The 23,376-nt window shown below is 39.4% G+C and overlaps 1 protein-coding gene and 1 long non-coding RNA gene across 5 annotated transcripts in view; one reads left to right on the top strand and one right to left on the bottom strand.

The window, feature by feature from the left end:
• Window positions 1–7,094, top strand: part of MCMDC2 (minichromosome maintenance domain containing 2) — a 31,877-nt gene extending 24,783 nt beyond the window's left edge. For 3 of the 4 annotated variants that reach the window (XM_072604734.1, XM_072604733.1, XM_072604732.1), the window contains 3 exons: window positions 969–1,111; window positions 4,776–4,885; window positions 5,875–7,094. In XM_072604734.1, coding sequence (XP_072460835.1) covers window positions 969–1,111; window positions 4,776–4,885; window positions 5,875–6,041 — 420 coding nt within the window. In that variant the 3' untranslated portion in view covers window positions 6,042–7,094. Of the gene's footprint in view, window positions 1–968; window positions 1,112–4,775; window positions 4,886–5,874 lie in introns of those variants that run through there. The other variant, XM_072604735.1, reaches the window with a different exon arrangement.
• A 2,717-nt stretch (window positions 7,095–9,811) lies between these two features.
• LOC140501307 (uncharacterized) lies at window positions 9,812–15,056 on the bottom strand. The gene is made up of 5 exons (XR_011966128.1): window positions 14,888–15,056; window positions 12,856–12,918; window positions 12,541–12,607; window positions 12,028–12,090; window positions 9,812–10,296 (listed from the first exon to the last, which is right to left on the bottom strand). It is a non-coding gene; the product is annotated as an uncharacterized lncRNA (long non-coding RNA).
• Window positions 15,057–23,376: the final 8,320 nt, after the last annotated feature.

Genomic DNA, 23,376 nt, shown 5'->3' on the forward strand with positions numbered 1-23,376 from the left:
TGGGATAAGACATTTGGCCAGGGTACAGGTGGACCTCATCTGGGTTCTGTGAAATATGGCTTTTGGCAAAATGTTGTTGCAAGGAATAGTTCCATATGAACCAAAGGCATGTATGCAGGAATGAGCATGTCAAGTGAATTATGTGCCTACCTGTCTGACTAAATTTAAAGGTGTATATTGACAAGCCATGGGAAATAGGTTGGATAGGGAGGCAAGACAAGTTTGTGAAACATTGCTAAAGCCAGGCAAACAAACTTAGACTTGATATTAAGGATTGTTTCATTTTTGTATTCACATCACCTAGCACAGATCTTGGAATATAATGAGTACTTACTAATGCTCACTGAATTGAACACTGTTAGGTGGGTTATGCCTATATGGGCTGTTTATCAGAACTCTGACATAATAGAGTGGTGTTTCCAGAAAATAGGATGGCAGCAACATGCAAGATAATTGAGAGACATATTAACTAGATGGCAGTTATGGTAATTCAGTGAATTCCATGAAGTTAGGAAGGCTGAAGATTGAGTTATAAGATCATAGAATTGGAAGGGACTTTAGAAACCATTTAGTCCAACCCCTTATCTTTCAGATGAGGTAACTGAGGTCCAGAAAAGTTAAGTAACTTGTCTGAGGTCACTTAGGTATTAATTGGCAGATGTGGAATTTGAACTCAGATTCTCTGACTCCCAGTCCAAGGTTCTTTCCATTGCACCACACCAGTAAGAAGTAGGAACGATAAGGAAAGAATTAATCAGATTCCAAATCCAGTGCTCTTCCTTTTTACTATGTTACACTGCCATTCTTCATTTTATTGAAATTAGAAGACAAAAGGCTAGGAATTAATGTAGGAATACCACCTGTAGGAATTAATTTAAATTGTGTAAATGAACATTTATTAGAAATGATTACTTTGGATTTTATACAACATAAAAAAACAAATCTTTTAAACTATTTTTAAATTTTAGCTAATTGCTTTTGCAAAGAATCTGCATGTAGAGATCAGTGTGGAAGCAGAAAAAATGATTCATGGCTATTACCTAGCAAGTCGAAGAATCAGGACAGATTCTATACATGGATCAAAACTATCAGCTTCAGCACTAAAATGTTTGTAGGTATTTGATTTTCATATTTTAAAGTCTAGATACTTGCAGATATTTTATGTCACATACTAAAATGTTTTGATAATGGTAGATCCATCTAGAAGACTTTACAAAAGGACAATAAAAAGCTGTATAGAATTGAAAAGGTGTAGAGAAGTCGAAATCCATGTCAAGGAAGGGAGAACCCACGTGGATGAAATAGCAGATCCACTAAAATATTTTCTAAAGTGATCTCCACTTTTGAGTTCTTCAGCTGAATACAATTCAACTGAAAAGTGCAGAGAATATAAAATCCCGCTATTGTTTGTTGATTACAAAAAGCATTTGATGATAAAATTACGTACAAATTCAATAAGATTTCTTTTGTGCATATAAGACCATGTAAGTTTTCTTGATGAATGCAACCACAAATATAATTGCCCAACAGCTTCCTGTTATTAATAGTAATTATGTCATAAAATAAGGCAAAAGAATTTGCCACTGTCATAAAGGATGTCCACTGCAGGATTCAAATGAAAGAGACATTCCCAGTTGTGGAGGTTGGTATTATGCTCATTTCATCATGCCCCAGAACATTCCAGGATTTCCTCAACAACAATTCCATGACAGCTCCAAAGAGATCAGACTACAGCCCACACATGAAAAAACAACTGGATAAAAATGCCTATTCTCCAGACTAAGGCATGAAATTGGAAGGCTAGTACTTTTAATTAGAAAAGGGAAGGTAATAAGCATTTATATATTGCCTGTCTAGTTACTTTTTACAAATATCGTCTCATTAGATCCTAACAGCAATCCTGAGACGTGTTGTTAATATCCCCATTTTATAGTTGAAGAAACTGAGGCAAAGAGACTGAGTGACTTGCTTGGGATCACAAAGCTAATTAGCATTTGAGGCCAGATTTTATATCAGTTCTTCCTGACTCCAGGTCCAAATTTGAAACAGCCTCCATTAGTACATTTATCTGTCATTTTTTAAAATAATGTGTCAAGTTTTAAGCTGTTTTCTCAATTTCAATAGGCCTCTCATAGTGTTTCCTCACTTTGTGAACTTTCTAGGAATTATCAAATGTTCAGCTGGCATACAACATTCACTTTAACATAAAAATCACTGTCAGTTCTCTAAGAATCATCAGTTCTCCTGAATTACTTTGATCATTTCCCTTCATCTTGAAATACAGATAGAAAAATTAATGTAATATTGCAACATTATTTCATTTAAATGATAGAATACTTGAAATTAAAAATAATCCATAATACTGGACAGAGTAACATAATCATACATATTACACAAAAATAAAAATTGTAATGTGGTGGAGTCCATGATATTTAATACTTTCAAATGACAGAGGAAAAATGGTTAAATCAGGGAATATTACAGTGGGAAGAGGACTGAAGATATTTAGTTCAACTCGACCATTTTAAATGTGAGAGCTCCAGTCAGCAAAGTAATTTGCCAAAAGTATCAAACTACAGCTAGTTAGTGGCAGAACTGGTACCAGAATCTAGGTCTTTTCTTTTTCATTGAGTATTTTTTCTACTGTACCACAGTGCTTCTGACTTTCACTTACAAATATTAAGAAACTCATATTTGCTTGTAAGGTGTTCTTCATAATAAAAGGATTTGGAATTAAAACTCTCATAGTGTCAATTTGCATATTACTATATTGATTTATATAGAATACAGTTGCTTTTACTGTCATGATTTCACATTGAATCACATTATAGTTAGAGGCCCTTGAATTGTTCTGCCAACCACCATCTCTCCCATACACACAGAATTAGGAATTTAAAAACTCTTTCTGCTCTAGTAGGGAGAAACTTGACAATTCTTGCACTACTGATGCTCATCAAAATTGGCACAAAGAAGGAATATGTAAACAATCAGTTGGGTATAGAAAGCTCTCTTACCCTACAGGAAAGTAGGAGGGGAAAGAGATCACAGGAGGGGAAGGATGGATTGAGAGAGCAGGTAGTCAGAAGCAAATACTTTTGAGAATGGACAGAATGAAAGGAGAGAGTAGGAAAAATAGGAGGGATGATACTATGGAGGGAAACTGTGAAAAAGTTTTTATAGAAAGTTGCTCTGATAAAGGCCTCATTTCTCAGCTATATAGACAACTGAATCAAACTTATAAAAATAAGAGCCATTCCCCAGTTAATAAATGGTCAAAGGATATGAGCAGGCAGTTTTCAGCCAAAATAATTGAAGTTCTCTATAGTCATATGAAAAAATGCTCTAAATGACTTTTGAGTAGAGAAATGCAAATTAAAGTAACTCTGAGGTAATCTATCAGATTGACTAAAATGACCGAAAAGTTAAATGACCAACATTGGAGGGGATGTGGGAAAACTGAGACACTGGAGCTGTGAACTGATTCAACCATTCTGTAGAGCAATTTGGAACTATGCCCAAATGGTATAACCCTTTGACACAGTAATACTACCACTAGGTCTATAATCCAAAGACATAGAAAAGGACCTACAAAAATAATTATCACAGCTTTTTTAGTGGTAGCAAAGAATTGGAATTTGAGGGAATGCCTTATCAGGGAATGCTGAATAAGTTGTGAAATGTGATTATGATGGAATACTGCTGTGCTATAAGGAATGATGAGCCTGCTCTCAAAAAGACCTGGTAAACTTCACGTAAACTAATGCAAAGTGAAATGAGCAGAGTCAGGAGAAGGTGGTACACAAGAGCAGCATTATACAATGACCAACTGTGAAAGACTTAGCTATTCTCTGTAACACAGTGACCCAAGAGAATTCCAAAGGACTTATGATGAAATGCTGTTCATCTTTAGAGGAAGAACTAATGGAGTATGATCACATATCAAGGCATACTTTTTGAAACTTTCTCTTTTTTTGGTTTTATGACTGCACATGTATAACCTATATAAAATTGCTTGCCTTCTCAATGAGGGGGAGAGGAAAGGAGGGAAAGAGAGAGTTTGGAACTCAAATTTATGGAGCAACAAGTACACTCATTGTCAATGGAATTTCTAACTGGAAGAAGAATCTTCTTAAAAGCAATCTAGTAGATTTACAAGAAGCAATCTGGTAGATTTACAAGATAACCATACCTTTTGACTCAAGAATTCTATTGCTGGAAATAAGCCCTGAGAACGTCGTTAAAAGAAAAAAGAGCTGTCTGTTCAAATATATTTATAGCATTATTACTAAATAACTACATTATGGCATATTAACATAATGGAGTTGCATAGGGTAATTAAGATTCATAAGGATGAATAGAAAAATCTAGAAAGACTGAAATAACACAGAATTAAAAAACCCCACATTACACTAAATAAAACTATGTAATAAGAATAAAAATATTAGCTATTTTGTAGGTATGAATAAAAAAAGCTGATGAGGAGTTAAAGTGACTGTCAAATTATGTTCAGGTTGTATTGTTTCTTTTATTCAATTACACATAATTTAAAATCTCACTGATTTGTTGATTAGATTTTGCCTCTGAATTAGAATTGCCTCTGAAATAATACTAATGATAAAGTTGGAAAAGGGATTTAACTGTTTTATTCTTAATTTAAGACACTAACATCCACATCTATGTGTTCTGATTTAATCTGTCAAAACACTTTTCATTCCTATAAATGTTAAAGTAATTTGACTCTTGATTAAAATATTTTTTTTTCTCTTTTTTTTAAGAGTTTCTTTATCTGAAGCACATGCTAGGCTGAGTTTAAGGAGTATGGTGCTTAAAGAAGACGTCTTAATTGCAGTTTTATTATTTGAAACATCTCTGACACTGAAATATGGTAATCAGTTATTAAAAATGATATACTTTTAATTTTCCCACAGTGGTATAAATTTTTTAAACGCATTCTAAATGTTATATAAAAATAAAGCCATAAAATCATAAAGATTTATTACAATTCGAACTTTGGTGAATTTTTTTTCTTATAGAAATCACTATCTGACACTAAGGTCCTTATTAAAAACATTATACATTGCTACAAGCCTGTGAATTTGCTTAATAGAACATCTGCATTTTTTAAATGCATTTAACACCTTTACAAGTCCAATTCAAGTTAGACAAAGGTAGTGAAATAACAGTGTGTTTTGTGTGCAGAGTAGACATTTTATACCCCTTTCTGTGATCTAAATTATATGCCTGCAGTATTCTTAAAATAATTTAAACATACTTTTCCGAAGAAAAATTCAGTTAGAACTATGAGTAGATAAATATTTCATAGATTTTTCAGTTCCATAAGGGAAGTATTTTGATAATTTGATTTTCACATTTAATCTGTAGTGGTAATTTGTAAATCTTTGTGGTTTGTGTTAACCACCCATTACCTCCTAATTTGACTGTCGGAGGTAAAGCAGAGCAAGAATACTGCTTTCACATGATGGCCATCCTATATTATCTCATGATTAATTTACACCCTCAACTCAAAGTAAAACTTCACTTTAATTTCCTTAGCCATCCATTTTTAGGGTTTCAAGGAGCAAATTATTTTTTTGGTCCAGACCTGACCTGGTTTTACTGGTATAAATGAACTCCCTGTAATGAAATTCCCCTCAACCAGTGGAAATCAGCTTCCATGCAATATACCAAGCTGGCTCTAATACAGATGCGCTGATTATTAGCATCATCTATTTAAGGTCAAAGCGTCTCTCCCTCCTCCCCCATTTTTGTCACATAGCTACAATTAAGTTTAGTCGAAAAGGGTAATCAAATTTTATTTAAGGAAGATATTTGTAATCTAAAAGTCTTACACTGCCATTCCTTTTCTTCATTTAGGGGCTGCTGTATTTTGTATAGCTCCAAATGCAGTATTTCCATTTGAACTCTATGACGAAGAACATTTAGAGCAAAGAGATATTTATCTAATTCAGTGCCAACAACAGCTTCAAGAGTTTATTGCAGCATATGGACCAGGATCAGTTACTGCTACGAGTGAAGAATAGTTTTGTTTGGTGCAAGTATTTTTGGCTTGTGGACTCTTAATAACTGACGGGAAAAACAAAAACGGTATCATAAAAAAGATGTAACGCATGTCCAACTTAAAGTAAAAACCGCATTTTAAACCTTTAAAAATGCAAAGTTGCCACATATAATTCTGCAAGAGAAACATTTCTGGATAGTACACCATAGCAGAGAATGAAAGGGATGAAAATATGAAGTAGTATATAGTTCTGTGAAATGTTATCAGGTTTTAAAAGTTGTAATTTAGGGAGTCTGCCACAAGATGGAAACATTTAAATAATGAAATGACTTGCTTTATATTTACATGAATTTCAAATTTATTTTCAAAATTGATGACAGGGCATAAATTCATGAAGCTTAAACATTTATGGAATTTTCAATTATTATTAGCTAGGTGAGTGAACCAATGGATTAAGATCTTAATTCTAGGTAGAGTCAATTAAAGTTTCAAAAATTATTCAATCTGTAGAGGGACCAGTTAAGACAAAAAGTGGCATTTTAAAGCATGAGGGCATATAACAAAACTTAACTTTCACATTTATTAGAACGGCCTCCAAATAATTGACTCAGAATCTAATTATGAGTCCATTTAGAAAAATTAAGCCAAATTATAGTATCCTTGTGTTTTTCTTATTTCCTGGGATCCTTGACCTGAGATTTCATTGGCAGAGAATTCTTAAAAGATCTTCCTGGCTTCAAAGGCTGGTCTTCTATGCATTTATTATCTCAGCATTCTCTGATTTAAAAAAAAAAAATTGGGGGTGCATTCTGAACATGCTATACCATTCTTCTAATCAAGTTTAGGAATATATAAAAATATTTAGATTTTTATATTTGTGAGCAAATTTAAATTCATTCTCACTTCAAGCACTGATCTTGAAATATGAAGTCAGTGAGAATCTTGCTCTGACTTCAGCTTTGCAAAGTTGAGATTACACAAATTTGCCTTTATAGTCTGTTGGTATGCATTTTGTACTTCATTATGTAAACTTTTTGTGAATTTCCAGATTATTCAATAAAAGATTACTTCTGTATAACTGTCTTAAGGTTTCCTTTTCTCAATCAATCGGGGAGCTTCCAAAAACTATTTCTTGAACGCCTACTAAAACTATAGAATAATTGTAGCATATTAATATGCAAACTCAGTATTCTGGGCATCTTCTACACAAAACAGGAATATCAAAATTACTTTAGTTGGAAAAAGCATCATTTATTGGAGGTTAAACTTTGCATGCTACACCTAATATGGGAAAGGGGAGGAGCAGAGGTCAAGTTGGGTACAAATGAAATCATCTTGATTTGTAGTCCCCAATTGTCAACTTGCTTCCTAAGTCAGTTCCCACAGAACTCTTCAATGCTGACTAGGTTCCCCAAGTACAACCTGAAATCTCTTATCACCCTCCCTTTCGTAGAGCTCAAATACTTAAAACAAAACAAGGAGTTAAGCCTGGTATCTTGCCTTTGAACTACTACACAAAGCATTACAGGGCAATAAAGGGAGGCTGCCAACACAAGTTTTAAGGAGTCAACTCAATTACATAAAGCGTCAGAAGAAACAAACGTCCGTATAGGAATGTTCCATGAAGAGTCAACCATTTGCTCAATTTAGGAGGTAACTGCTACTTGCAAGACACATGATAAAAACTTATCTAATATTCAAACTATTAGGTAGACAAGGGCACAACATTAAAGCCACCACTACTGCGGAGGATCAAGAAAGGTTTCCCATGAGGCGGCAACTTACTAAAATGAGGAGGTAATTCTTTGGGGGAAACAGACTCTGATAACTGTGTGGATGAATCAGAGAATGAAGTCACTGCTATGCCATTGTCCTGATTAAAAGCGTTAAAGTGTAAATAATGATGTAGCTCAATAAAAGGAGCTAATCGTTACATATTACTGTGGGCAAGAATCCTTTTAGAAGTTGAATAGCCTTCCTAAGTAAATAAAAAAGCAGTCCTGGGGGGACAATCTCAAAAATGATAGTATCTGCAAATTCAAGGTAAACTATTTAACATGACAGTAATAATACATGTCTATGCTCTAACCACTGATGCTGAAGAGTGACAAGTTAGATGAAGACTGTCTACGAAGATCTATACCTAGAAGTATCACCAAAAAAGGATGTCATATATATCAAAGGACTGAAATGTTAAAAGTAGGAAATCAAAAGGTAATTGGAGTTAACAGGTAAGTTTGGCCTTGGAGTGCAAAAGGAAACAGGGCAGAGACCAAGAATTTTGCAAGATAATTCACTGCTCATAGCAAAAACTCTTTTCAACAACCCAAAAGGCAACATGGACAAACACCACCAGATGGTCAATATAGAAATCGGATTATACAGATCACAACCTAAGGTGGAGCTCTATACTGTTTAAACAAGACTTAGTTGGACGAGTATGTCTCAGATGATAAGCTTCTTACTAAAAAATTACACCAAAACTGAAGTAGAGAAAACCATTAGGCCAAAAGGTTATGATTTAACTAATATTTCTTATGAATAGGAAGTGAAGGTGATGAATACATGTATGGGATTACATCTGGTAGTGTTTAAAAAACAGTAGGAGTTTGTTGCAGTTGGAGGCAACAAACACTCTAAGAACAAGAAAGCCAATACTTAGGAAGAAATGTTACTGATGTAGAGACATCTTGGAGGAGGAAATCAAGTGAGCCTTAGGGAAGCATTATTAACAATAAAGCTATTGGAGGTGATGGAATTCCAGTTGCACTACTGAAAATCCCCAAAGCTGTCGTTTAAAGTATGTCAACAACATGCTGGCAAACAAAACATGCCAGCAAATTAGGAAAGCAGTGGCCACTGGTTTGGTATCACCTTATATCCCAATTTTTTTTATGGGTAAATTTGGCTCTCATTGATCTGTTTATTAAAAAAAAAAAAAGTGAACGTCTATAGAAAAGCCATTCTTAGTCTTAATTTTTAACAAACAAAAACCTGGACATGTCAATTACATCTCACAGAGTTCTACCTGATTTTGTTTTGTAAAACATTGATTTTTTATTTTTAATGTTCTACAATCACTACCATAAAACTTAAGTTTTCCTCCCTTCGTACCCCTCCCCTCCCCAAGATGGCATACAATTCTACATAGGATCTATCTGCACACACATTCCCATTGAATACATTTTCACTATAGTCATGCTGTGTAGAAGAACTAAACTTATATCGCAATTCTAAAGGGCAATGCCAAACAACTGCAGGCACTTCTCATGTTAGCTAGGTGATGCTTAAGATTTTTTAATTTATGGAATAAAACAAGCATTTTCCTAACATAATAAGATGATTGCCCATGAAACCACAAATTCCCAATGTACACGTACAACTTGCTATTCCTTTTAAATACACAAACAGAACTATTTCGTAAATTTCCTTCCCCACCCAGAGAGCTACCATTAGTTATAAACAGGTATATGAATCTATAATTGCTCTATTCATCAGTTCTTTCCCGGGCAGGCTAGTTTCTAAAGAGGCTGAGGAACTAGACAGATATCAAATTGTTAACATTCCCTAGATTATGGAGAAAACAAGAGTTTCAGCAAAACATCTACTCCCACTTCAATGACTAAGCCTTTGTGTGGATGGATAATAGCATATGGCAAGTCCTGAAAGAAATGGGAGTACCAGATTATCTCATCTGTCCTCCTGAGGAATCTGTATATGGGTCAAGAACAGTACCAACCAAACATGGGATAACTGTTTGGTTTTAAGAGTGCCAAAGGAGTACAACAAGGCTGCATATTGTCACTTTATTTAACTTACATGCAGAGTACATCAAGCAAAATGCCAGAATGGACAAATCAAAATCCAGAATTAAGATCACAGGGAGATCAATTATCTCAGATATGCAGACAATACCACTGACGGCAGAAAGTTAAGAATTAAGAAGCCTCTTGATGAGGGTGAAAGAGGAGAGCGTAAAAGTTGTCTTGAATTTTAACATTAAAGGCAAAAGGAGACAGTGATGGCAGAGGATGAGATGGATAGTATGAAAACAACAACCACGACCTTGGACAGACTTAAGTAGATAGTGGACAGAAGGGCCTAGCACATGATGGTCCCACGGAGTCATGAAGAATTGGACATGAATGAAGGACAACAATGGTGTAGATGATTGAAGATAATGAGGTGGCAAATCTACATTGTCATTCCAGTGGAAACTAGTTTCTTGGTCTATTTCCCATTGTATCACTGCTGCTGCTACACATCTTCATCAAAAGCTGAAAAAGTGTGGAGGAAACATTAAATTGACAATGAATTCTGTAAAAACATTTTTTTAATTTTAAAATAAAGTTGTCAAAAGATTCAACAAAGCAATTTCAAACTAAAAGGAAGGCATGTCAATTACTATGTTAAAGCAGGGACATAAGATACATTAACAGGGAATAGCCAGTGAAAATGATGGAGCAGCTTATTTGAGGGACACAAAGAACGAAGGTGTTGCTGGATTAGAGTACACAGAAGGGAGAGCAAGGTGCCAAGCTCTGAAACCCCAACAAAGCCAAGGAAGTTCGGGAACAATGGAATAGTCCAGGTATTAAATGATAAGAAGCTGCCTAAAGATGGTAGCAGTATCTGCTACCTATACTGTTTTGGCTAACACTTCAGTCTAATTTCTTTTTAAAAAGCATTTTCACATTTTCAGAAAATACAGATGTTTTCATATATTCAGAAAGTTTGAATGCTTTTCACCTAGAAGCCCAAGTAGATTTACTTATAAATTTTGCATGTTCTAGCTCCTTTATATAAGACCCATTTCCAAAGTTATTACATCAATTCTTAAAATGAGAGATCTGTACCTTGAGATCACTTTGGGCACTTTGAAAGAGATGACTGGTGGTAGGAAAAGACTTGACAAGCATTGTAATAACCCAAGGATTAAGTTGAATCAAATGAGCATATTTAGCTCAAAAGGCTCTTGAAGACATTAACTGTCTTCAAGGGTATGCTATATAGTATTGACTATGATATTCAAAACTCTCAAGCTCCATTAATCTACTGCGTGTACAGACTTGATATCTCTGGGTTTCAGTCTCAATATTTTTAAGACACAAAAAAAGGGATGCTGGTGGGGTTTGGACTAGATTAGTTAAAATCTCTTCCAGATCTAAATGAATTGTGGCAAAGTATTTGAAGACTATTGACATGTGCCTGCATGTCATAGATCAAGTGCAGCAACAGACCCAAGTCATTTAGTCTGACTCTCATTTTACAGATGAGGCCCAGATAAGTTAAGTGACCTCCTAATGTCACACAGGCACTAGGTGAGATTCAAACTTCTCCTGTATCATCTATATATTGCTTCATGTCAGTAAAACTTTCCTAACAATTAAAAGCTATCTATAATGCGAATGGGCTGCCTGAGGTAGTAGGGATCTCCCTCATGTAGAAGCCCTTGTGGTTAGGTATGGGTTGGACACTTTAGTCCTTTCCAACTCAAATTCTGCATATGCAATAATAAAATGTATACTATTTGTTAGTACATAGACTTAAGCGTGCTTCCTACCTTCTGGCTACTGTATAAGTTGTCTCAAATTAAGAAAAAATTTCTGCGGGATTTTGGGCTTAGTCAACAAAACAAAATTCTAAGTATTTGAGATATGAAAACATGCAGTCAAACGCCCAACACAACTAAAATTCCCTCAACTGATTTAATAGTAAATTCAGCATTTTGGCTTCAAATCCTGGGCAAGATCTCTTCATTTCCTTTACGAAAAAAATATGATTTCAAAGTTTGAATTTTCTTGAATAGATAAAAGTTTATTCAAAGTAATCATATGGCACATCAGATTTCAAGTTACTTCAAGGAAGCCCTCAGTTGGGTAAACGGCTTTTTTTTATTTTTTAAAATCATCATTATGCCAACAAATACACGAAGTTAGTCTTATTTGTTCCAGAAATGAAAAATTCTTAAGTTTTATACAGGCAAATGCAAACATTTCTTTAATTACCTGAACAGGTTTAACAGTATTCAGCGTTTTGGGTTCAAATCCTGGGCAAGATTTCTTAATTTCCTAAAAGAGAAATACACTACTTTAAAGCTTGAATTTTCTTGGATTGATAAAAGTTTACTCAAAGTAATCACATGGCACATCAGATTTCAAGTTACTTCAAGGAAGCCCTCAGTTGGGTAAACCGCTTTTTTTTTATTTTTTAAAATCATCATTATGCCAACAAATTACCTGAAGAATCAGTCTTATTTGTCCCAGAAATGGAAAATTCTTAGTTTTATACAAACATACAGGCAAACACAACTGTGGCCCAAGTCATGAATTTGGGAGGTTGAACAATCTTGTGTAAGCCTCTCCCCCAGGCTGCTAAACAGTGTTTGAATTATAGTTGCCACCCTTCCTCATCTTACTGTGGTACTGGAAAATGGGATTAGTTCACCCAAATGGAGCCAAAGGAGCACAGGGCAGACCTCCAAGTTTTCTATACATAGAGGTAAACACAATTTTAATTACCTGAATAGGGGTTTAATAGTAAAGCCAGCATTTTGGGTTCAAATCCTGGGCAAGATCTCTTCATTTCCTTAAAGAAAAAAAATAAGATTTCAAAGTTTGAATTTTCTTGAATGGATAAAAGTGTACTCAAGTAATCACATGGCACATCAGATTTCAAGTTACTTCAAGGAAGCCCTCAGTTGGGTAAACGGCTTTTTTTTATTTTTTAAAATCATCATCATGCCAACAAGTACATGAAGAGTCAGTCTTGTTTGTCCCAGAAATTAAAAATTCTTAGTTTTATACAATCACACAGGCAAACACAACTTTAATTACCTGAACAGGTTTAATAGTATTCAGCATTTTGGGTTCAGAATCGGGGCAATATTTCTTAATTTCCTGAAAGAGAAATATACCACTTTAAAGTTTGAATTTTCTTGGATTGATAAAAGTTTACTCAAAGAAATCATTTGGCACATCAGATTTCAAGTTACTTCAAGGAAGCCCTCAGTTGGGTAAACGGCAATTTTTTTTTAACTCATCATCATCATGCCAACAAATACTTAAAGAATCTGTCTTATTTGTTCCAGAAATGAATTCTTAAATTTTATAATGCAAAGTAATTTTCTACCATAAGCATGAAAAAAAATGGCAACAGAGCCAACGAAATGAACTCTGTTCCAAGTATTGATTTTTCAAGAATATCATGTTCCTAATAAGTACCCAACTAATGCTTTTCTGTATATCTGACAGGGATAAAGGCATGGGTTAAGTTAAAGGTTAGATATACAACATTAGGTCTGCAGACCTCAAATTTAAGGGTACAGTGTCATGTCCTGTATATTTAAGGTTCCATTAGGGTTTACCTTCTAACAAGCATAAATTCTGATGAAACCCAACAGAATAAGTCCTAAGCTGCCTTTCTGCATACTCAGATAACTCATCAAGTCCTCCCTGTCCTAAATAAGGAAAGAAGTCATTTATCATCTGAAGTAGAAGCAAACAGCTGTTGAAAATGATTTATGAAGACATCAAGAATTGATCTCTCAAAGATGTGCAAGGTAGAAAAAACCATGCTATGCTTATTAGGAATGTTTCAATTCTGAACACCTGAAATTGACTTGTTTGTGCCCATGTTTTATAAAACCTAGGGAGTCGGAAAACGTTCAAGATACATGACACAAGCTAATAAGGATTAAGAGCTAACTAGTGCTCACAACCAACTGTAGATGGCAAATACTTGCAATGACTTGGTGATCAGGACACCCTATCTTCACACAAGAAAATTAGTTCGTTCATGTAGAATCAAGAGCAGGTAGGGGAGAGAGTGCCAGGTCTAGAGTCAGTCAGTCATTTTCCTATGTTCAAATCTGGCCTCACACTTAGTAGCTGTGGGACCCCTGGCAAATCATTTAACCCTCTCTGCCTCAGTTTCTTCATTTGAAAAATGAGCTGGAGAAGGAAAACACAAACCATCCCAGTATCCTGACCAAGAAAACCTGCGACGTGACTGAAAAATGACTCACGATGTAGAATCAAGCCAGCGTGCATACACAGGGTAGAAGGCAAATAACTACATGGAAACCAATTTTATCAAAAGCTCACCGGCTATAAAACCTTTTAGTTCTGTATTCACTACTGATCAAACTGCATTAGATCAAAATGAATTTCACTGTAATTTTCCGTGTCTTTCATCGGTGCCATCCAATACAACAGGCTACTAAGTAAAGGCAAAATGAATGAAATCAAGTCTCAGGAAGAAGTGGGGCAATTCAACATTACCAAGATACCGTCCACAAGCAAGGCCTCGCTCCAGCTCAAGCCGTATGCTTACGTAAGAAAGCAAAGCTTAGCTCTCAGCTGGGCCAGACGTCCTTGAAGGACAAACTCTTCCTTAAAGTCACACACGTAAATTGAGACCATTTTTGCGCCAAGCATCATCTGCTCGAGCAGGCTCCCCACTCGGGAACTTTCAATGCCAAGGCGCACCCGGCTGAGGGCAGCTGACCAAGGAGGGTGCGGCCAACACCCACCAAAGGGCACGCGGAGGGACTGACACCCGGAATGTATAACACGCGTGTGTACAAAATAAAACAAATAAACACGGATATTCTAAGGAAATTAATCGAATACAACATTCATGGGAACAAACGTAAAGATCTATCCAAATCACCAGCGGGCCCACCCTCCCGGGCCGGCCCCTCGCGCTGCCCCCGGGCTGGGCAGCAGCCTCGGCCCCTTCGCGACACCGCGCCCCGGCCGCCGACCGCACGCGGCAGATGCCCGCGGGTCAGTGCGGGGCCGGAGCTTGGCCCTTCTTCCCTCGTGCCGCCACCCACGCCAGGAATGGTCCCGAGCTGTTACCCACTTTAGGACTAAGGCTTCCGAGGAGCATAGGCGGGCCCGGGGCCCCCGAGACTTCCCGGGAGCCTGCTCTACACGCCGCAATCCGCAGAAATGCCCAGCCATGGCACTTTAAGAGGCTCAGCAGCCAGAAAGAAAGAAGACACGCCTGCACGCCTGCTTATAAAAGGCCGCTGTCATCAGGAACCAACCCTTTCCGGTGATAAGGCTCCGCCTTTTCCGGCCGAAAACACCTATCAGAAAAGCCCTTCCTTCTCTCTCTAGGCTGGATTGGGTGAGGGAGGGGAGCTAGGCCCGGGTAATCTGAGAACGCTAGTTCTGCGCAGGCGCCAAGATGGAAGGGCCCTAGAGGCGCGCATTTTGAACTTCCTCTAGGTGTGGAAGCGGGAGTCGGTGCGTCTCGGCTCTGGGGTGTTCCTGTCGGCAGACGCTGGGGCGCCGCCCTCCCGGGACTGCCCCGCCCTCCTCCCCACCCCCACCCCGGCCGTCAGTGCCCCCGGGGCATCCAGTGACCTGCGTTTGTAATGGCCAAAGAAAATGAAAGAAGGAGGTAGAGAAGCAGAGAAAGCTGGCTGCGGCACCTGACGTAGACGAGGAAGGAGAAGATGGCCGCACTCCTATTCCAGATCAGCGCTCCCTGTTTGAGAGAAGGGAGATGGGGGACGAGGGCCGCCACGCCTCCGTGGAGAAGCTGGGACGACGGCGCTCGTGCAGGTGAACGTGTTCCTGAGGATGCCGCGGGAGAGAGCGGACTCACGGACCTAGAGCTAGCGGAGCCTCCGCGAGAGAGGCAGACGGAGGACTGCTGACGGGGAGGGCACGGGAGAGAAACGGGAACGCTGAAAAGGAGGCCCCCCGCCTGCCCCAGGTGCGGGCGATCCTGCCGCTGAGGGCCCCCCGCCTGCCCCAGGTGCGGGCGATCCTGCCGCTGAGGGCCCCCCGCCTGCCCCAGGTGCGGGCGATCCTGCCGCGGAGGGCCCCCCGCCTGCCCCAGGTGCGGGCGATCCTGCCGCTGAGGAGCCACACACACACACCTGTCCCAGGTGCGGGCGATCCTGCCGCTGAGGGGCCCCCCGCCTCCCCCAGGTGCGGGCGATCCTGCCGCTGAGGGCCCCCCGCCTGCCCCAGGTGCGGGCGATCCTGCCGCTGAGGGGCCCCCCGCCTCCCCCAGGTGCGGGCGATCCTGCCGCGGAGGGCCCCCCGCCTGCCCCAGGTGCGGGCGATCCTGCCGCTGAGGGCCCCCCGCCTGCCCCAGGTGCGGGCGATCCTGCCGCTGAGGAGCCACACACACACACCTGTCCCAGGTGCGGGCGATCCTGCCGCTGAGGGGCCCCCCGCCTCCCCCAGGTGCGGGCGATCCTGCCGCTGAGGGCCCCCCGCCTGCCCCAGGTGCGGGCGATCCTGCCGCTGAGGGGCCCCCCGCCTCCCCCAGGTGCGGGCGATCCTGCCGCTGAGGGCCCCCCGCCTGCCCCAGGTGCGGGCGATCCTGCCGCTGAGGAGCCACACACACACACACACCTGCCCCAGGTGCGGGCGATCCTGCAGCTAGATGGAGCGAGAGGAAGCCTGAGCACCTGCGGGGAGGACGTGGAGGCCCCCAGGATGGACCCCCATGGGTCCGGACAGCCAGGGAGGGCTTGGAAGGGCTTGGTTTTACCACACTCCCTCCACCCCAGCGTCGAACCCACCTCCCCTATTACAGAAAAAAAAGTTAAGCCAAAGTAACAATGCATTGATCGCGAACGTGAATGGAACTTTCTGTGCTCGCAGTCTTATGCTTCTCTTGAGAGAAAAGAAGTATGTTCCATGATCTGTTCCCTGGGACCAGGATTTTCATTGGAGTTGCTTAGAAGTCGGCTTCCTTTTTAAAAAATTTACATTATTATAGAGTCACAGTATAACGTTGTCTTCCTTGTCCTGTTTGTTTCGGTCAATGTCAGTTTATACAATTTTTCCCATGTTCGTTGAAATTCATGTCTTATAATGTAATAATATTCCATTACATTCGTATCACAGTTTGTGCAGTCATTTCCAAATTGAAGGGCACCTGCTTTCCTTTCAGTTCTTTGTTAATGCTGAAAGTATTGCTGGGAATATTTAGACATACGAAATCTTTCTATTTTCCTTGGAGTATATGCCAAGCAGTGGAATCGCTGGGTGAAAGAATATGAACAGTTTAATAAGTCTAAGATATTTTCCAGAATGATTAGACCGATTCACAGTTCCACCAACAGTATACCTAAGACAAACAATCCAAATAAATTTGTATCATGAAAAAAAAATTCATCTAGGCTCTCCTTCAACTCCCATCCACTCATTCCCCCCCCACCTCCCCCCTCAACCCTCAACCCTCCCCCACCCCTGGCCCCTTGGCTTCTCACCTAGGATCCATACAGGCTTCCTTCCCCAGCCCTTCTTAATTCCAGTGCCTTCCTTCTGTTAGTTATTTCCTTTTTATCCTGTATATAGTTTGCCTTGTATATATTTCTTTGCATGTTGTCTCTCCCACTAGATTGCAATCTCCTTGAGAGAAGGAACTTTTTGCCTCTTTTTGTACCCCCAGTGCTTTACGTAGTACCTGGCACATAGTAGGCACTTAATAAATGTTTATTGAATGGAACTGAATAGTCCAAACCCCTCATTTTCAGATGAGGTAACTGAGACCCTGAGATAGAGAGTGACTTACTCATGTTCGACCAGCTAGTAAGTGACTGAGGCAAAATTCTAACTCAGGGCTCCCTGAGTTAGACTCTACATCGTGTCCACTGGCACTGCAAGTTGGCTGTTGTCTGTTGCCCAAGCTTTTACCACTCACTACTATATCCCTTTAAGCTGATTTTATAAGGACTTTTTATTCTCTTTAGACAGTTAAAATATTAGAATTTGAATTTGGAGCCAGAGGCTAGAACTTGGGCTCTGCAATTGTTGCCTGCATGTCTTTTGGGTGCTAACTTTGTAGGATCCTTTATTTGTATGTTTGTTATATCCATTCTCTAGACTTAAGTTTCTTCCTTAAAGAAAAGGACCACATCTTAGTTATATTTGTAAGCAGTCTTTAATTGCCTTCTGCCTCAGCTCAGCCCAGATGAAACCTACCTGACCTCCTTTAAGTCCGAACTAATCTCACCCACAATCTCACCTTCTACAGAAGACCTTTCCTAACACCTCTTAATTCCAGTGCTTTCCCTCTCTTAATTATTTTTTATTTATCCTGTCTATAGCTTGCTTGGTATATATTTGTTTGCATGTTATGTCTCTCAGTACGTTATAAGGTCCTTAAGGGTAGGGACTTTCTTTTGCACTTAGCACTGTACGTGGCACATAATAAGGACTAATACATGCTTTTTCATTCATTCGTCTCCAACTGTAGGCATCTCAAATTCAAAATGATCAAACAGAATTCATTATCTTCTCTCCCTAACCCCATCTCTCTTTCCAATTTCTTTCTTTCTGATGAAGATACCATGGGAAGTCCTAAGTTCAAATTTGACCTCAGGCACTTACTGGCCATGTAGCCCTAGGGAAGTCACTTAACCTGTTTACCTCAATTTCCTCAACTGTAAAATAGGGATAATAATAGCATCTGCATCCCAGGGTTAGGGAAGATCAAATAAGAGTCACCTATATGATGTGGAATTTGAAGGGGTGCTCATTGGAAGTTATCTTTTACTCATCATTTTCCCTCCCTGCCACCCCCATCTAATCAGTTACAAGTATTCTCAATTCCATCTCCACATCATTGCTTTCTCTTTCACTCCTTTCTCCTCACTCATATCACACTCCTCCTAGTCTAGACCCCCATGACTTTTCAGCTGGACCACTGCAATCCATTTCATATTGGTTTTCCTCTATATAGTTGCTTCCCTCTCTAATCCATCCTCCACCCAGTCCCCAAATTGGTGTCTGATGAAAAAACAAACTCCCTTTGTTAAGGCCTGTCAAGGGTCTTTTCAGTCTACTTTTTCAGACTTATTCCGTATTGCTTTCCTTTATGTACTTTCTGATCTAGAAAAATCAAACCTACTTCCTATTCCCAGAATGCTTTTGAAGCTTTCCTCTGGTTGAAATGTTGCATAGCTTTCCTATCTCTGCCTCTTCAAAACTTTATCTTTCTTCAAGTTTCAGCTTAGGTGTTGCTGGCCTTGCAAAACCTTTCCTCTTCCTCCAAAAATGGCTTGGTGTCTTTTTTTTCTTCCTCAAATTATCTTGTGTTCTCTTATCTTCATGTATGTTGTATTCCTTTGTATAGGGGTTTTTAACCTTAGGTTCCATTTGGGGGTCTGTGGATAAATTTCAGGGGGCATCTGTGAACATGGATAGGGAAAATACATGTTTCTTCTTTTTGTTCTCTTTCTCTTTCTCTTTTTCTCCTTTCTTTTTTCTTTATTTCTCCAGCCTCTAACTGAAACTTATCATTTCCTTTAATTACAGACAGTTCTCTCTTTACATAAATTCTCATCATGCAAATCTGACTTTATGTAAAGAATTCTGAAAGAAATCCACATTCCCAAAAGCCCCTATGATAACTTTACTGTACAGTACTATGCTGTCTCTGTCTCTCTCTCTTGGTCTCTCTTCTCTTTCTCTGCTCCTCCTCCCAGCCTCCCTGCCCCCAAAAAACCACTCCAAGTGAAAGCAGAACAACGCACAGCCACATTGTGCTGATAGGAGGCTTGGCTTGAAACGTTGGAGAAAGGAGATCTTTACCCACCTGGGCCCACTTGCCTGGGTGTCTGCCCCCACATCTGTGTCTGTGCCCTGCCCATAACTATTTAAAAACATTATTCTGAGAAGGGGTTCATACCCTTCACCTGAATGTCCAAAAGGCCCTGCACACACACACACAAAATTAATAACCTTTACTTAGCAGAATATAAACTTCAGGGCAACTTATTTTCTTGATTTTTTTGGCTTTGTATCCACAATGTTAAACATTATTCCTTAAAGATATGGATAATTAATATATGTTTGTTGAATTAAATGAAAATGAAATAAAGTGTATTAAATTGTTCCTTGAGATACTTTCCTCCTCCTCTTTTCAGCTCCCTTTTATGTATGGTCTTCCTCCATTAGAATGTGAACTCCTTTAGGACAGAAGCTGTCTTTTTTTTCTTCTATTTGTATCCCCAGCACTTAGCACAACATAAATACATGGTAAGAGCTTGTTGACTTGTTGCCTTCCTGCCCTGCATCCACAAGGTATAAAATTCTGGAAACAAAATTTTGGACTTGAGCTGGAAGGGATGTTGGAGTTCTTGGGGCAAATCTCAGAACTTTATTGATGAGGAAAAACCTCCTTAGCATTGCTATTACCACTGTAAGACTCTGTCCAAGAACACTCTGGGGACTGAATCGATTCTGCAGCATTAGTGATATAAATAACCAAGAAACCCAGATGACTCATTTAGACAGCATCAACAGAGAATGTGGACCCAAGGAGCTCATGGATCTATGTGTTGTTCTCCTCAACTCTCCACGGAGGAATGGATCATCACTCCGTGGACCTTCTGCTTCCAGCCTCAGCTCCTTGCCCAACCTGGGCTGTATTCCTTCTCCAAGAAGATGGCACCAGCCCTCTTTTCTGCCATTCTGCCCAGTGTTGCATTCTCCATGTTACCCCCTTCTAGTTCTCCACGTCTTTTTGTAGCATTTGCTGGTTCCTCTGCCCAGGGAAACTATGGGAGCATAGTTCATAAGATCATTGTATGTAAGGTGAATTTTAGTGTAAGTAAGGTGGCTTTTAGTGTGGTAAAGTGAATTTTTGTTCTTATTTCTCAGAGTTCAGTTTCCTAGGGTCCATAGCTATAACAATCTTTGGTTCCCAGGTACTGGATATGAGTTCCCACAGTTATAGTTCAAAATCTTTCCATCACAGTTGCGCATAGTTATGTAGTGGTAAATAACAAACATCCACTGCAGCTGCGCAGTGAGATACAGAGACGAGGTGATGTAAACTTGTGAGGCTGTTGCTGGCAATGTGCCTTCTTTGTCTGTTGGTCTGTAACACAGGTGGTCACTAGACAATGAATGGGGAACCCTTAGGGTTGAATGTACAAATGCTGTGTGTGCCTCAGCTGGCCCCCATTGAGACTTGGAGGGAACCTTAGGGTTGAATGCACAAGCTAGAATGCTGGGTGTGCCTTGATCAGCCCCCATCAAGGCTTGGGGGGAATCTGTTTGCCTCAACTGGAGCCCATTGAGGCTTGGGAATTTAGAAGAAGCACAAGTTGTGCCTGTCTCGATTGGCCCCATGGAGATGTAGGGTAGTTGCTCACCCCCCCACCCCAAGCCCCTGTAAGAAGGGTGATTCAAAAATGCTGTAGGAGTCTGTGCTCTCACTATCAGCAACCTTTTCTGAGAGAACTAGACTAGAATAAAGTAGGATTATTAACCCCTTTTTAGTGTCTTTCCTGTCTGACCAAATCAAGAGTGAACCTGTGCTAGCAGCCCTCAAGTGTACTGTGTTTTATCTGTCTTACAATCATAGATTTACAGCTGGAAAGAACCTCAGAGACCATCTGGTCCAAACCAACCCAGAAAGTTTAAGTGATTTGCCCAAGGTCACCCAAGTGACCTTGGCACAGGTGGGATTTGAATCCAGCTTCTCTAAGTGCAAATCCATTGCTACAGCAGCATATAGAAATGTGTCTACAATATGTTTCTTCTTATATAGTTGTAAGAAAGACTGTCTTGGCTAAATAAGAACGTGGAGAGTACTAGATCAGTTCTTTAATACCAGTTATATAAATATCCAAGAAGTATACATCCCTGTGAATTAGAGACAGAATCACTGAAGAAAGTAATTAAATTGGATTGATTTTACCTACTATGAGTTTATGGTGCATGATGTATGTGGGTACTTAATGCTATCAACAATTCCTAAAAGCAACAGTAACAGGGGCCATGTGACCCTGAATTTCAAGGAGGAGCCTAATTGAATTTGCCATTACTGAAATCCTGTGACACGTAGTGCTTGGATACAGGAGATTTATCATGAGAAGGAGAGAGAAATTCCAGGGGTAAGAAGCTGGGCATAATCCAAAGGAGAGTGTGTAGAGAAGCAATTGCATGTGGCCTCTCAAGGTACTGGCATGTTCCTGAGTTACAGAGGCAGAAAAGCCAATTAAAGCAGTAAAATGTTGTAGAATATAGTTTGCTGATCACACAGGTGCTTTGCAGATTATACTAACTACATTCCATTTCCAGAGACAAAGGCCAGGAACCTTTCCAGAGAGATGACAGCACCAAGTAGCACCAAGAGTCTCTCAGTGATACAGCTTTTCTATTGGCTACTGACCCTAAGCTGCGGGGAACAGAGAAAGAATATTATTCTTTATGAATGAGATAATGAAAAGTATTGGATAATGAGTACATAAATCTTCCCAAAATGTAATCCAGGTGCAAGAAAAGACATCGTGATGCCCTCCTTCATCTCAGAACATGAGTTTTCTTGGTAATTTTTCCTGTCTCCTCTCTCCCCCAACTATTGATTCAGAGATGAGAATCTAATTACCAGATTATTTCCCTGTTTTTTTAACTAATTGTTTTAATCCTAAATAAATGTTCTACTTTCATGTTCCTAGACATAAAAGGTGACATAGGCAAATTAGGGGAATATAGAAAAAAGTTACATGTCAGATCTACAGATAAGGGAAGACTTCATTTCCAAACAAATAGAAAGGCTCACAGGAGGTAAAAGGGATAACTTTGATTACATTAAATTGAAAGTTTTTTGCACAAACAAAACCAATGCTGCCAAAATTAGAAGGAAAGCAGAAAAGTAGGGAGAAATAAAGATCTCTGATAAAGATTTCATTTCTCAAGCATATAGGGAATTGAGCAAAATTTATTTTAAAAAAGGTGTTTGCTAATTGAGAAATGGTCAAAAGATATGACAAGGCAATTTTTAGAAGAAATCAAGGCTATCAATAGTCACATGAAAAATTGCTCTAGGTCACTAATAATTAAAGAAATATAAATGAAAACAATTCTGAACAACCACCTCACATGCATCAAATTGGCTAAGAATAAAATTACTGACAAAATTATCTTACCTCACTAAGTTTTTTCTCTTGATAATTACATTTACTTTCCTAGTTTCAAATACCACATTGGTAAGGATGACTTCCAAGTCTACATTTCCATTGCTGACCTCTTCTCTAAATGCCTACCTGATAAAGGGTAATAAAATTTAGATTTTGGGGGTTGTAGCCAAGATGGGCAGAGTAGAAGCAGAGACTTGCTAACGCTGTCTCCCCAAGCCCAGTCAAATACCTGTAAAAAAAGGGATTCTAAACAAATTCTGTAGCTGCAGAGCCCACAGAATGACTGAGTGAAGTAAATCTCCAGCCCAAGACAAGCTGGAAGGTCAGCAGGTAGTGTCTATCATGCCAGGTTGGGAACAAAGCATAGTGTAGCCTGGGCTACCTCTGGCACAGACAGGACCTGAGCAGGCCTCACACTACTGAATCTCTGGCACCTGTGGTAGCTTCC

This window comes from Notamacropus eugenii, chromosome 4 (genome assembly GCF_028372415.1).
Source record: "Notamacropus eugenii isolate mMacEug1 chromosome 4, mMacEug1.pri_v2, whole genome shotgun sequence".
NCBI classification, from domain to species: Eukaryota; Metazoa; Chordata; class Mammalia; order Diprotodontia; family Macropodidae; genus Notamacropus; species Notamacropus eugenii.